The sequence below is a fragment of the Ursus americanus genome, chromosome 2 (assembly GCF_024610735.1).
Source record: "Ursus americanus isolate L20-20 chromosome 2, mUrsAme1.1.p, whole genome shotgun sequence".
Lineage (NCBI taxonomy): Eukaryota > Metazoa > Chordata > Mammalia > Carnivora > Ursidae > Ursus > Ursus americanus.
This window is the reverse complement of record NC_142128.1, coordinates 100,948,105-100,963,409: the sequence shown is the minus strand read 5'-3', so window position 1 is coordinate 100,963,409 and position 15,305 is coordinate 100,948,105. Positions and strand designations below refer to the sequence as shown.

The 15,305-nt window shown below is 42.1% G+C and overlaps 1 protein-coding gene across 13 annotated transcripts in view; it reads left to right on the top strand.

Moving 5' to 3' along the window:
- Positions 1-15,305, top strand: part of CDC42BPA (CDC42 binding protein kinase alpha) — a 310,508-nt gene that overhangs the window by 276,880 nt on the left and 18,323 nt on the right. For all 13 annotated transcript variants that reach the window (XM_045796507.2, XM_087859422.1, XM_045796498.2 and 10 more), the window contains 8 exons: positions 2,753-2,889; positions 3,565-3,704; positions 5,144-5,225; positions 6,989-7,205; positions 8,024-8,086; positions 9,158-9,751; positions 11,474-11,571; positions 14,135-14,219. In XM_045796507.2, the coding sequence (XP_045652463.1) occupies positions 2,753-2,889; positions 3,565-3,704; positions 5,144-5,225; positions 6,989-7,205; positions 8,024-8,086; positions 9,158-9,751; positions 11,474-11,571; positions 14,135-14,219 (1,416 nt within the window). The remainder of the gene's footprint in view (positions 1-2,752; positions 2,890-3,564; positions 3,705-5,143; positions 5,226-6,988; positions 7,206-8,023; positions 8,087-9,157; positions 9,752-11,473; positions 11,572-14,134; positions 14,220-15,305) is intronic.

Sequence of the window (15,305 nt, the reverse complement as noted above, 5' to 3'; positions counted from 1 at the left end):
GACAGGGTAGAAGACTGGGAGCCTGCCCTCGGGGAGCTCACATTGAGAGATGAGCGATCAGGGATCATTTGAACAGAAAACAAAGTATATTTGTCTGGGCACCACTTTATTCTTCCTAAGATTTCTGAAATGAAAATGACTTAAATAATTATAATGGGATAGACTGGGAATAGTTCAGGAATATACTTTCTTTAATCAAATGAAATTTATCACTGTAACAATGCCTTGTGTATCATTTACTGATATATCTTATGAGAAAGATAAAATAGTTGCTAATTCAAATTCTAATCTTAGTTTCCATTTCTTAGCCCTTAGGGTTGGAAGGGACTTTGAAGGCAAGGTCATCAGTCCACATCGGAAGCAGGTGTTTGCCTTGTAGAATGTGCTTGTAGTTAGTCTGTATCTGATCACTTTGAATTAAGGGGGTGCTAATGGCATCTTAAGGCAATGCATTCTATGTCCAATGAGCTCTTGCAGTCAGAGCGGAAGATCCAGATTGCATCATCTCAACTGGTCTTGGAGATGCATTGGTTTAGAGCCAAAGCAAATGGTCTTGGCTTGAAAAGTAGATTTGAGAGTTATGAGCATACAAAGTATGAACAGGAACGGCGTTTTCCAGGAAACACAGAGTGAAAAGAGAGCAAGTATGGGGACAGAGCCTTAGGAAACAACTCAGGGGAGGTGGAAGGTAAAGGCAGCAAAGTAATCTGAAAAACAAACAGCCTATGTCATTGACCAGGAAGGTGTGATGGAAGCCAAAGGAGAGAATTTGTACAATTTTTCAGCCTTGTCCCATCTTGGATTTAACCAGTTCTTATAAATGTCATTTTTAGGGGTGTCTGGATGGCTCAGTTGGTTGAGTGTCCAACTCTTGATTTTGGGCTCAGGTCATGATCTCAGGGTCCTGTGATCAAGCCCTGTATCGGGCTCCACACTCAATGGGGAGTCTGCTTCAAGATTCTCTCTCTCTCCCTCTCCTGCCTCTCCCCCAGCTCTGTCTCTAAAATAAGTCTTTAAAAAAATAAAATATAAATAAAAATAAATGTCATTTTAAAATCTTTATCAGAAAGAATCCTCGATAGCACTTAGTTTTAGGTCCCTTATCATTTCTTATGCATCAGAATCATTTGCAATTACATGTCAGGGGTTTTTGAGATCTCCCCAAGCCCCCTTCTAGAGTCTCTTGTCATGAAATTGTGCCTGTCTTTCCTGCAGACCCTTAGAACCCTGCCCTGTACATTGTGGGGACACGCTAGACTCTGCCCAGGCTTTCAAAAATGGTGTGGTAACATGGTTACAGCCTCCAAAGAGTCCTATCATTTTAATTTCCTCCTGGTTGATTGAAGTTAGAGCCTGTACAGAACAATTATTTTGTCGCTTCCACTGTTGTTCGGAGGTGAGATTTTTGCCTATTAGTAAAACAAATGATAACTTGTTAGACACTCTACTTTAAAGTGAACGAGCTGTCTTACAGAAGTTTGGTAGTTTTGACAGTCAGTACTAGTTCATCTTGCCCCTCTGGTGGTTTCATAATGCCCATCAGGGGTGTATGGTACTTGTTTCCATGTGCATGCATTCCCATGAGGGTATCCCTTCAGTTCCTCTCTTAATCTTTCCCAGATATTCTCCAGGACCGACCCTTCGAGTAGGGATTGTCTAAATTGATATTATCAGTCTGAAGCCCCTTCCAACAAGCTTGTTTGTTTTCAGTATTTTAACTTTATTTTAAGATTTTATTTATTTTAGAGAGAGAGTGAGTGAGGGTAGGGACAGAGGGCGAGAGAGAATCTCAAGCAGACTCCTTACTGAGCGTGGAGCCCGGTATGGGGCCCGATCCCACGATCCTGATGAGATCATGACCCGAGCTGAAATCGAGTCAGAGGCTTAAGCGACTGAGCCACCCAGGTGCCCCTAAGTATTTTGATTGTCACCCAAGCAAGTCTCGGTGAAACTTACACATTTATTTTTGTTTATCCTGTTTCTTAGTGTCTCAAGTTCATCATGTGTGTATCAGGTAGAGGTATCATGGGTGGTTAGGTAGGGTGGGCTCTGAGCCCGCCTGCCTGGGTTTGAATTCCAGCAACGCCACTTCTGAGTCCTGTGACCTAAGACGAGTCCATCATAAGTAGGAGTAACTGTACCTCTCTTAGATTGTTACAGAAAAATTAAGTGCACTCAATGAGGTTAACCATTATTATGATCTTAGTCATAGCTGAAGTATCTATAATGATATTAACTCTTAAAACTTTACCCTTAATTTGTACCTTTTTAATCATTAAACCATTTCATTTTCAAAAAGAGGGATTGGTGAGGTTTGCCAGATATTGCAAAGATATCAGGTAATTTCATGTCCATTAGTGACCCTGGCAAGAGAAACTTACAGGGCAGATACCAAGTTGCAGCGAGATGAAGAATTAGAACTGCAAAAACTACTTTTTGAAATTGCAACTTTAAGTCAGCTGTTGTATTCACAAGATTAGATGGTTTTTTTCCTGTGTATTTGCTGCTCTTGATTACGAATGTTAACACAGAATAATAATGTTACAATAATAAAAACCTTTGTAATTTCTCATTGAAATTCTTATAATAAGCAAATGAGTCAGCTCCGCGAATAACAAAACTTCTTAAAACACAACCACAGATAAGCATTCAGCTAACATAGCCCCTTGTATGTACTGAGCAGTCAGTGAATTGTCTTTTTGTAGAAATAGATTTTTATTGAACATTGTGTTTTTTCCCCCCCCTTCAAAAGTTTGTGGATTTTCATGTCATATAACTTGTGTAAACAAAGCTCCAACTGCGTGTCCAGTCCCGCCTGAGCAGACGAAAGGTCCTCTGGGGATAGACCCACAGAAGGGAATAGGAACAGCCTATGAAGGTCATGTGAGGGTAAGTATGATTAGGTCAGGTTTAGATTAATCTTTTGAGGTCGATTAATGACAGAAAATAAAGTCCAGTCACTTTATAAACATACTCCTTGCCAGAAAATTAGGCGAATAAAATTCATCTAATAATTTTACTTCATCCAGAGTGATTTGAAAACAAAAAACCTGGCCTTCGCTTGGAAATAAAGTCCAAAATGTCTTACAGTTCTGTTCCTGTAACGAACAGACGTCGAAATCTCCGTGAAGGAGTCTTTGGCGCCTGGTCTTCCTGGAGATGTAGCGTGTGCTTATGAGGTGTGAGATATTATCAGGGGGTATTCTTACTTGTCATCCCGAATAGCATTAAAAGTGTAAGCTGCATTTCATCGTACTCCCAAACTTGACTTTTACACTGCTGAAAAAGAAATCCATGAATGTTATTTTAATGAATTACTAGCAAAAGTTAAAATGGTTCCATTTAAAAATTTTTCAGAAAAAGTCATACAATATTTGGAGAATGTATTCTTACAGTTTCTCATGTTATCAGTGGTCTGTGTGTTCCATCTGCACTTGACCCCCCAGACCGGCAGACTTAGGACACGTGTACGTCATCTTTTGTTTTCCAACGTTCAATTACGTAGGTAACTAAGAGGCTGTGATTGACATTTTAGTTTGAGTTGTTTCTGTCTGTTTGCCAAAGATCCCAAAGCCAGCAGGAGTGAAGAAGGGATGGCAGAGAGCATTGGCTGTGGTTTGTGACTTTAAACTCTTCCTGTACGATGTTGCTGAAGGAAAAGCATCTCAGCCCAGTGTTGTGGTCAGTCAGGTGATTGACATGAGGTGAGCTTTCGAAAGTGAAAATATTTGTGTCTGTGACATAGGAATAAAACAGTGTCTGGCTTTTCATCTAATTACATTGCCATATTTTTATTTAAATCTAATCTCCTATTAATCTAATTTACTAATATTGCCAGAGTAATGTAATTAAAACCAGGAAACAAGGCGTTGTTATAGACGGGTTGATGTGTGTTGAGTGAGTGAGTTGGGGCTCAGGGTCAGGGAAAAAAAGCTAATATTTGAATCCAAAAGACCAACATAAAGATGGCTGGGGTAACGGAGGCCTAGTACGTGGTCTCATTGTCTGAAGGCGTGGGGCATAATTCCAATGCGAGGAAAGAGAGTACACATCCCAAAATCAGATAGGCTCTTGGAGCATGTAAGGAGTCGGGAAACACTTGAATGAGTACACCTCTTCAGTGTTTCTGGTCTCACTCTCCAGGCTCTTCCCCTGCCCTGTGGAGTGCTCTCCTTTACCTCTTCTTGCAACTCCAGCATTCCCCTGGGGTGACTTAATGAGCCCCCAGCTGTCGCCTCTGTGCTGATGACTCCCACACAGGCCTCCCTCCAGCTCTTCCTCCGGCACTCAGAGCAGGAGTTTCCAGCCATGGCGCACCTGGCATTTCACACCAGCACCTCAGACACGTCGTCTTCTCCGCAGATACAGAATACGAGGAGATAAATGCAGGAAACATTAGCAAGGAAAGTCCGACAGAGCCTGCGCAGGGACTCACTATAGAAAGATAGGGAGAAGGGGCACCTGGGTGGCACAGCGGTTAAGCATCTGCCTTCGGCTCAGGGCGTGATCCCGGCGTTATGGGATCGAGCCCCACATCAGGCTCCTCCGCTACGAGCCTGCTTCTTCCTCTCCCACTCCCCCTGCTTGTGTTCCCTCTCTCGCTGGCTGTCTCTGTCTCTGTCGGATAAATAAATAAAATCTTTAAAAAAAAAGAAAAGAAAGATAGGGAGAAGAAGCAGAGACAAGACTATGGCCTCAAGTCTTCAAGACCAACAGAATGATGGCACTAAGAATTAGCAAGTCACAAGGAGTAAATTATGGTGGAAGAATTCTGCTTCAAGTGTTGATGGAACAGTGAAATGTCAGATACGCGCTGTTGTGGGCTCATGAGCTGTGTTGCGGGATGCTAGAGGGTGTGTTCAGGAGGGTTCAGATCCCTCGTCTGCATGTACGGGTACTGGCCTTGCAACTGGAGCTAGCAGTGATTGCCAGCCCTTGTGTCATTGCCGCTCCTGGGTTACTCCTGATAAATTACTTTGGGCACCATCAATTACAATGGTGGAAAAATCGACTTTTTTAAATCCGGCTTGGATGTTTTGTGCAGTTAAGTTTGAGGATTGCCCTGTGTGTGATTTGGATGCGCACCGTGAACACAGCACACACGCCCACATTCGCTGACTTTAGTGTTTCGTTGTTCCTTCAGGGATGAAGAATTCTCTGTGAGTTCAGTCTTGGCTTCTGATGTGATTCATGCAAGTCGAAAAGACATACCCTGTATATTCAGAGTGAGTATGTGTGCTGTAGTTTGATGACTGAATTATGTGTTTTTAGTGAATATATATTTTATCTCTTCATATAGATCATAAACTTACTAGGAAATACTAAATCCTCTATTCCTTAATGTGTTTTGTATCATCCAGTACTTGAATGTATAATTCGTGCTAAGTAAACATTTCATTAGTAAAAGACCTGTAGAAAGCAGGAATATTTGGCTTCTAAAATAGTTTCATCTTGGGTGATACTTTTGAGCCACAGTTCACTTTCCAAATAAATGCACCACATGGAAAATTGAATAAGTGTGAGGTTTCTCAAGTTTTTGAAAAACAGAGGTTTCTTTTTAAAATCTTATTTAAAAAAATCAATGTTTTATTTCTGCTGCTTTGTAATAACTACTCCAAAACTTAGTGGCTTAAACCAGTAATGACTTATTTTTTTATCATTCTCTGGGTCAGCTATCCAGTTTGAGTGGCATCGACTAGGGTCACTCCTGTGGCTACGTCCGGCTCATTTGGGGCTGGAATGTCCAAAATGACCTTGCTCCCATATCTGCGGCCCTGCTGCTGGCTGTTAGATGGGCGATCTCCACGCTCTCTGTGACCTTTCTCCATGTGGTCTCTCATTCGGTCATCCGGCTGAGCTCTACAGAGCTGGCCTCCAAGAGAACTAAAAGAAGCTACCAGGCGTTTCTTTTAAGGACCAGACCAAAACAGGCATAGCTCCTGTGCATTCTGTTGGTCGGAGCATGTCACGGAGCCAGCCTGGATTGAAGGGGAGGGGAAATAGACCCCAGAGCTTGAAGAGAAGAGTAGAATTCCGTAGGAATAATTGTTGGTAGCCGTCTTCAGAGGCTGTCTGCCCTGCCACAGGGCGATGTTGAATTGGTGAATTAAGACAGTAGAGGTTTAAAAACAAACAAGCAAACACTGCCCTGATGTTATGCCCGAATGCTGAGTGTTTGTCCATGAATCTTGTATCTAAGAAAAGTCACCAACGGAGCCTAAAGAGGCCCGCTTATCTAGAGCTGATTCCCATTGTGGGATTTTATGGTCATTGCTGCTTAACGCACTTTTAAGAAGGGATCTGTATATATAAAGCTTAAGTCTGATTGGAAGTGCTATTTGTATAGTGATAAATCTTCACGGAAATACCAACTCAAGTGATCTGATCTTCTCTAAGATAATGCAAGTTATGTTATGAAGTAACAATGTTATTTCTGACTTTTTAAAACAAATTGAAAATTGGTTTGGTGTAGTGTTTCTGAGCATGGACGCAGGATCCCAGTCTGGTGGGACATCCTTGGAGACCATGAGTCTCTGCACCAGAGTATTTTCATATGTAAAATCAGGATATAATAGCAATACCCATCTCATACTCGTAACATGCTCTGATCCCTGCTCAGAGACTGCTCGGTAAATGTCAGCTGCTGTTGATGGATGAGCAGGGTTAGTGCATTTCTCAGTGATGGCGTCCTGGCCCTTTATAGTAAAGCAAAGAAACAATGTTACTAACATTTAAAATGGTATCTAGATAGATAGATAGATAGATAGATAGATAGATAGATAGATAGATAGAGGTTTTGCTACCTTTGCTTTGTCATGAATTCTAATGCAAAGACTAGTTATTCTCCTAACTAGGAGAGCTGACCTCTGGTAAACGTGTCATCTGATGAGTGCTCATTTTGTTGGCCAGAGCCTGGTCAGCTAGCATCAGCATGAAACCTGCGGGCAGGGTGTCTGTTTTCTAACACAGGCTGATTACACTGTCCTAGGTCACGGCTTCCCAGCTCTCGGCGTCTGACAGCAGGTGTTCGGTCCTGATGCTCGCGGAGAGCGAGAGCGAGAGGAACAAGTGGGTGGGCGTGCTCAGCGAGCTGCACAAGATTTTGAAGAAAAGCAAATTCAGAGACCGCTCAGTCTATGTTCCCAAGGAGGCGTATGACAGCACTCTGCCCCTCATTAAAACAACGCAGGCAGCTGCTATCATAGGTACGGACTTGCCCCGTTGACGGTGTTACCGTAGTTGTTGACTGACCTACCGTGTGAGCAGTGCTGGCTTGCAGCTGGGGATCCCCAGTGTCCTGCGTGGCGTGCGTTCTGTCCGGATGCGCAGGAAGTGTCTACTGAGTGCGCGGGCCACTGTGAGCTGTGTTTTCCAGTAAACAACAATAAATAAGCTTTCCAAGTGCGTTTTCTTCTGAAAAAGCAACAGTCCTGAGGGTTAACCTATTAACGATCTATTTTCTGCTGTGTGACTTAGAACAAGTTAACTTCTTAGGTAAGAGGCAGGTTCCGATTACCTCGAAGAAGTGATGGGGAGGTTTCAGGAGGTGGGACACATGACACAGGACGCCCTGCATATCAAATGCCCTCAAAAAATGGCAGCTTCTGTGTCTGGAGGTTTAAATTTTTGTCCTATTATGTACACGTCCAACTCTTTTGTTACTTTCTAGTAAATAATGAAAAGCTAATGAGTAGGGTTCAAATGCCTTCCACAATTTTTCCCTCCTAAAGCAAGAAATAGAACCAGACTAAGTGTAAACAAACTAGGTTTTTAAATTTTTTCACCCTTCTTGACTAAACACTTCTTTTTGTAAGTATGGGTATACTTTCTGGTGATTGTTCCATTAAAAAAGGCATGTGGTAACATTTACCACTGTGATCTGAAAGATTTCATAGTACCAATTGTGGTTGCTATTTTAAGTCACTTATTTCAGTTTTTTGCACTACATGTCTTCATTATTTGTTTTGTTCTATTAGTTATAGTTTTACCTATTAACAGTGTTTCGTATTCATGTCTTCCGTAGATCATGAAAGGATAGCACTGGGCAACGAAGAAGGCTTGTTTGTTGTTCATGTCACCAAAGATGGTAAGAGAAAAGTTAATTATTATGGAGTAACTTCGAAGCAGATATTGTCAGACAGCTCTGAACTCTAGGTTCTAAGTTGTAAGAGCACAGTTTGCTCTTACGTAGTCTATAATCGAAATTTTCCACACCTAATTCGATGTGTTTATGAATCAAAAGATACCTTTTATAATTCTTTAGTCCTGCTGAGTTCTTAAACGTGCAAGTATGTGTTGTGTTTCTTTTATCATTTATTTATCAGCTCTGCGGCACAAACTCGGGTCGCATGCCTAAAGGTGGGTGTGAAAGGGTACAGCCTGACTCGTTCATTGCTCTGTTAGTGCCTGAAGAGGTAGCCGTCATTAAAATGTGTTCATGTTGGGAGTGTTTTTCCCTATACTTATTATACGGATTTTTTCCAGGGAGAAATTAAATACTGAATGAAATAAAAAGGAACCAATTTGCTAGTGTCCTGTCTTCAGATCAAGTGAGATCATGGGAAAACTGCATTTAAACTGCATCTGTTTGTTACCCGTATAGATAACTTCAGGGGGCCTGGGGGATCTCAGTTGGTTAAGCATCTGACTCTTGGTTTCAGCTCAGGTCATGATCTCAGGGTCCTGGGATCAAGCTCCTGAACGTGGAGCCTGCCTGAGATTCTCTCTCCCTCTGCCCCTCCCCCTGCTTGCACATGCACACGTGCATGCACTCTCTCTCCCTGGGGGAAAAAAGAAAGAAATACCCTCAGTGAAATACGCCTTACACAATTTTTAAAAGAGGAACACCACGGTGAGGTTCCTGAGAACTTAGTGCCAGGAAAAAGGTTTTTCCTACAGATGTGGCATGCTTTATCAGAAGGGGCCCTTTGCCTTGGTTGCCAGAAAATCATGGTGCTGAATTTAACACCTCACTGTAGCTGTGTGCAGTTACCTTATAATGGGTATAATTATCTTCCTCTTTCTCCATGTGATTCGGTTCTCTTATTCTTCTGTGTGTATCTGCATCTTTATTATAAATTGACATATGATTTTGAGTATAATTGGGATATGATTAGTAAATAAAACATGATTCTGCATTTATTATTTCTTTGCATAGAAATTATTAGAGTTGGTGACAATAAGAAGATACATCAGATTGAACTCATTCCAAATGACCAGCTTGTTGCCGTGATCTCAGGACGAAATCGCCACGTGCGACTTTTTCCCATGTCGGCTTTGGACGGACGAGAGACTGATTTTTATAAGCTGGCAGAAACTAAAGGGTGTCAGTCCATAACTTCTGGCAAAGTGTGCCATGGATCTCTCACATGCCTGTGTGTGGCTATGAAAAGGCAGGTCCTCTGTTACGAACTATTTCAGAGCAAGACCCGTCACAGAAAATTTAAGGAAATCCAAGTCCCATATAATGTGCAATGGATGGCGATCTTCAGCGAGCAGCTCTGCGTGGGATTCCAGTCGGGATTCCTCAGATACCCCTTGAGCGGGGAGGGAAGTCCGTACAGTATGCTCCACTCAAACGACCACACGCTGTCCTTTATTGCACACCAGCCGATGGATGCCATGTGCGCAGTTGAGATCTCCAGTAAAGAGTATCTGCTGTGTTTTAACAGCATCGGGGTATACACCGACTGCCAGGGCCGGAGGTCGAGACAGCAGGAACTGATGTGGCCGGCGAATCCTTCCTCTTGTTGTAAGAGTCTCTTATTTTGGCTCTTTGACCTTTTTGTCTCTTTTCTTTTCCTCCACCTCATCTCCTGAAAATAGTCACTATTAATAACAGGTGGTTTTTAAAAGTCATGCTTAAGGTTTTGCCTAAGTGTCAGTTATGTTGTTTAATTATGTCAAGTAACTATCCAGAGCTAGACCTCGGCCAGCAGGTTTGACATTACCTTGTACCTAGTTGAAGTTAATCTTTGTATAGAATATTTTACCTAAGTGGATTTTTAACCCATGTTGTATTTCGAAGTAACTCTAAACTGTTATCTTCATGGTCCCCCAAAATATCAGTGCGTGTGAGCATTAACAGCTCGTGTGAGGTAGTTACTGAGTTGTTTAATTGGTCACGTCAAGGTATAACGCAGCATCTGTAAGAAGCGTTTCTCTGTTTTATATTTTTATAGATAGATATTTAAGATTGCCTGTTGCACTCTTTCGAGAGATACTAAGACATTAATAAGTTATTGGGTCTCATTACACTCTTTCGAGAAGTACTAAGACATTAATAAGTTATTGGGTCTCATTACGTGCCACCTCACCGGGCAAGAGAGGGCACCCAGCATAGGAGGCAGTCTCCCCCCCGGCACAGAGTGAGGTAGGAAGGACTCACGACAAGCGAGAAGTTGCCGTGGGTTCTGAGTGCTCTGTAGCACAAGTACGGAGCTCTGGACAGGCCCGTGGGAGGAGCGTCTGACCCCACATGCTTCGTTTTTAGTGGAAGATACTAGAACAGGCTTGAATGCTGAACTGGAGAACTAGGGAAAGGTTGACTTTGCGGTAAATACAGGAAAATAGAGTAAGATGCCCATGGAGGCCAGAGAGAATGGAATTCAGAACACGCGGAAGGATTTGGGGCTGGAAGTGTGATATCTCTTCTGCTGGAACCAGGTAGGAGGAGTGATGAGCAGGATACAGTCTGAGTGTAAAGGTTCAGTGGAAGAAAAATTAAGGCCGTACATGCTTATTACAGAAAAGTTAGAAAATCTAGATCAAAAAAAAGAAGAAAGAAAAACACATGTAATCCTACCCACCTACAGACCTAACTATTTTTAAAGTTTTGTTTCTTCTAAAATATATACTCCTATCTGTGGTGTTGTATATGGAGTAAAGGCTGTTTGGCAACCTGGTCAGGTAATAATTCAAAGTATTTCTTCTGATGTGCTGTCAGAATCAGAATTTCTGGCTCTTAGGAATAGCTCGGCCAGGGATGTAATATGTGACGTCAGCTTAGGTCAATCGTCCCATCTCTCCTTGCTCCTGTCACCATCTGTCGCTGTCCATTCTTCCAGTAAGCGGTTTTGAGCATTCGGGCCACTACGTACCTGTGTCAGGTGCGTGATCGTATGTTCATAGATGCGACTGCAGGTCTCACCTAAAGATTGCTTTGTAACAGTAGCTTAACTGGTTTAGAAATCAAATAGTTTTAAAAAAGCATTTTGACCGCCCTCTATAGAACTCGGGTTGGAGAAGGGAATATTCCACCATCTGCGTTAGCAAAATCCTTATGTATTAAAGCGGCCGTCTGCCCCACGGCATGCCCGTCTGCCTCGAAAATGTTTTGATGTGGCTACTGCATGAACGCAGTAGGACTTGAGTGGGGTTCTGCTCTACAGTTATTTAGTGTAGATCTTTCAAAGTGTTTGGGGTTTACAAGTTAGAAGTAATTAGCCACTGTTGCCTCCTTCCCTTCTCGCAGGTTACAACGCACCGTATCTCTCGGTGTATAGTGAAAACGCGGTTGATATCTTCGATGTGAACTCCATGGAATGGATTCAGACTCTCCCACTCAAAAAGGTAATTTCACGTGAAAACATGGGCTAAGTGCACTAACGAATGTGGTGAAACACGAGTGTGGTGAAACACTAATAGCTATTTTTCACTATTCGGGCATTTTCTGGCAGTCAGTAATTCGCAATTTAGCTAAGAGGAGAAACGCTAGAAACAAAAGTCAAGCTGGTTAATTTTGTAGGTAGTTCAAAACCATGTTCTTTTTATCACATTTCGTTTCACTGGATCGATAGGTGTATTGCCATAACAAGCGACTAGAGTCTCCCCAACCCCTAAAATGCCAGTGTTGTCTTCTACTTCAGTAGCTCTGAAGGAGGAGAATGCTGTCATTCTTTCTTGTAACTGCTTTTTACATAATGGGAAACAGGCTCTAATCCTGAGACAGCTCTCACACGCTAGAAAGCTGGTTAAACTTAGAACCAAAACTGTTTAAGCATCTCATGATTAGAACATAAAGGCTTTATATGTTCCTAATAAAACGTGATTTTCCCTTTACTATCTCCCTGTGGTAACAGAAGGAAAATTTATAGGCATACCACGACTGTTTTGCATAAGTGAAGACTAATAGCGTCATACAGGTACCTGTAGCTTGTGTCATCGGTTAGGCGGCAGGTGTAGTGGAATCGGTACCAGGAAGTAGCCAACGTCCTATTTCAAAGTCTGCCCCAATCTCAGAGCACATCGGCAATGAAAACTCTTGTAAATACTCCCACTTGATGTCCAGCCCTCAAATATGGCCCTCTGGTTTGTAGATTTGGGCTGATGACATTTAGTTTTCTGTTTTATTTTTATCATGTGAATTTTATAATGTATATGAAAGAATGTGACCTTTATGAAGCACAATAATTAACTACCGACTCATGAACTCACCTCCTAACTTTGGGGCCAGGACATGACCAATATCACTGCCTCTACCTGTGTCCTTTTCCCTTAACCCAAACCCCTGCCCCTCCCCAGAGAAGTCCACTATCCTGAATGTTGTAGGTATCATTGCTTTTGCTTTTCTTAAAATACAGATTTTGGGGGGTGCATATTTAAATATTCCCAGACAGTTGTTTCATTGTGTACTGTCGAGTTTTGCTTGCTTTTGAGCTTGATGAAAATGTGACATGTGTGTCATCTGCCGTGCTCTCTTCCTGCTTATTCCAAGATTCACCCTTGTTCTGCATGCTGTGTGTAGCTCATTGCTTTTCACTGCTATAACATACTCTGTCGAGTGAGTAAATCACAGTTCCTTTCTCCATTCTCTCATTGGTGAACTTGGAATTATTTTCCAGGTTTTGCTGCTGTGAACACTGATGGCTGTGTCTTTGAACACATGTGCAGGAGTTTCTTTATATCTCACATCTAGGAGTGGAATTGATGGGGCACAGAGAATTCAGGGGTTCAACCTTACAAGATAGTGTCATTATTTTCCAGAGTCATTGTACCGGTTCCTACTCCCCCCACTGCCCCCCCGCCAGCAGTACAGAGGAGTTCCTACAGACCCATATCTTCTCTGACCTTGCCATTCTCAGAATTCATAGTTTTATAACCATTATCAACGGTTGTAAAATGCTGTCTCATCAAAGCATTGATTTGCATGGCCCTAATCTTTGTATGTTTATTCATCTTTCATTTATGTTTATTCGTTCTTATTTCTTCTTCTTGAAAACCTAGTCATGCTTTTTGCTCACTTTTCTGTTTGTCTTCTTTTTTATTAATTTATTGAAATTCTTTATATATTGTAAATACGGAGTTAGTAAGGGGTGGGATAAATCTTCTCCATTTGTGACCTATCCATTTTGATTGTGTATTTTGCTAAGCGTTTATTTTAGTAACAATAAATTATATTATTTTGTTGTAAACTTGTTATAAATTTTATTTTTTTTTAGATTTTATATAAATCTAAGTTAGTTAACATATAGTGTATTACTAGGTTCAGGGGTTATTGTTACAAATCATTCTTATCCTTTAATCTTACCTTTTTTCTGTTTGGAAACTTTCCTAACTCAAGGTCATAAAGATAGGACCTTTATTCCAAAAGTTTGAAAGTTGTGCATGTTGCATGTATGTCCTTAATCCCTGTGGAGTTGGTGTTTGATGTGTAGTGTGGGGTGGGGACTCTGTTCATCTGTTCCATGTACGTGAGCAATTGCTTTGTCACCATTAACTGACAGCCCCCCTCTCCCCAGTGGTACAGAGTTTCATCCCTGTCATATGTGAACATACGGTTCTAATCACATTCATAAAGTAGCTGCATTGATATCTTCTTAGTATAATGATTTCGTCACTAATGGCTTTAAAAAGTCAAATTTAAGATTTAAATATATTTCTGTTCTCACCCCCCCAGAATATTCTTCCTTCAAAATGTTGTCATTGTAACTTTCTTGTTCAAATTAGATAGTTTTTTACTCATTTCCCATCAGAATTAATGTTAATTTTTTGTTGATTTTTTGAGGGAGCATATTTTGAAGAAGATGGATAAATGGAAGGTCTCAATAGTGTGTGCTTTCTAAATAGGCCAGATGTTTTATGATTTCATTTGAAGGTTTTATTGAAATAGTAATTTCCTTTTTTTTAATTTTAGGTTCGACCCTTAAACAGTGAAGGATCATTAAACCTTTTGGGGTTGGAGACAATTAGATTAATATATTTCAAAAATAAGATGGCAGGTAAGAAAACACACATTAATGGGATGGCTTCAGTGGAAATGTTCTCTCTAAGCTGACTGCCTAGAGATAATAAAAAAGTGGCAGAGACCAGATTTAAACTCGGGTTTATCTTACTCCAGAGTCTGTGATCTTGGCTACTGTCATCTTCTCCTCAATCTATTAAGATAAATGTCTGCATAAAAAGCCATTCTGCTTAATCTCGCATAGCTGTATACACAAAGTATTTGTTTTTGACCTACCTTGTTGTTTTTCTGTGGAGTACTGAGTTAAGTGGCCACAGTATAGCTGTAGGTGTCTTCCGTGTCTTCTGTACTGCTGATACCGCCAAGCCCAACCCAGGTTTGTGGCACTGAAATGGTGAAAACTCATCCAGAGTTCTGACTGGGGACTTCTGGTATACACCTTCTGCCAACGCACAGGGCTCTGAACTCCGGAAGTGCTCGTGTCAGCCTGGGCAGGGAGGGCAGGGAGGAGGGTCCCAGGAGCGCCAGAATCGGGAGCAGGGAGTGGGAGCCCCAGATGGGAGTTCCAGAGAGGACAAGGGCAGTGTCCACAGTCCCTGTGTGCCTTCACACCGGCTGTCCCGCACGTGCTCTTGGCGCCGTGGGGGTTTCTGGGTTGCCGGCCTGGTGGTTGTAGGAGAGGACTTCTGAACGGAGAGTCAGAATTTAGAAATGATTCCCATTCAGTGATGGATCCACCATGAAGCTAATGACACAGAGCTTTACGCCTCTCACCTCTAAGGGCCTGTACTTAATTTTGTGTCTGTCTCTTAGAGGAAGTCCAGACACTGGTATAAGACTGGCTCCACCCTGTTCTCACTGTGTGTGGCCGTGATGATCACAGAATATGTCCATGTCCCAGGTCGTGTCTGTAGGATGAAGCCTCTTCCCGCTTGTGTCCCCCCAGCTCTCATCTTTCTGCTCTGAGCAGGAGCTTAGCCAGGGAAGACCCCTCAGAATCTCAGAGTAGGTGTCCCCAGGAAAGGCAAGGGGCCCTGTTCCCCAGAGGCCCTTTCTGTTTCTCTGTCTTGCTCTGTCCTTCATCTCTCAGGGGCTCAAAGTGTTGCTGTGGCCTCTGGCCGTC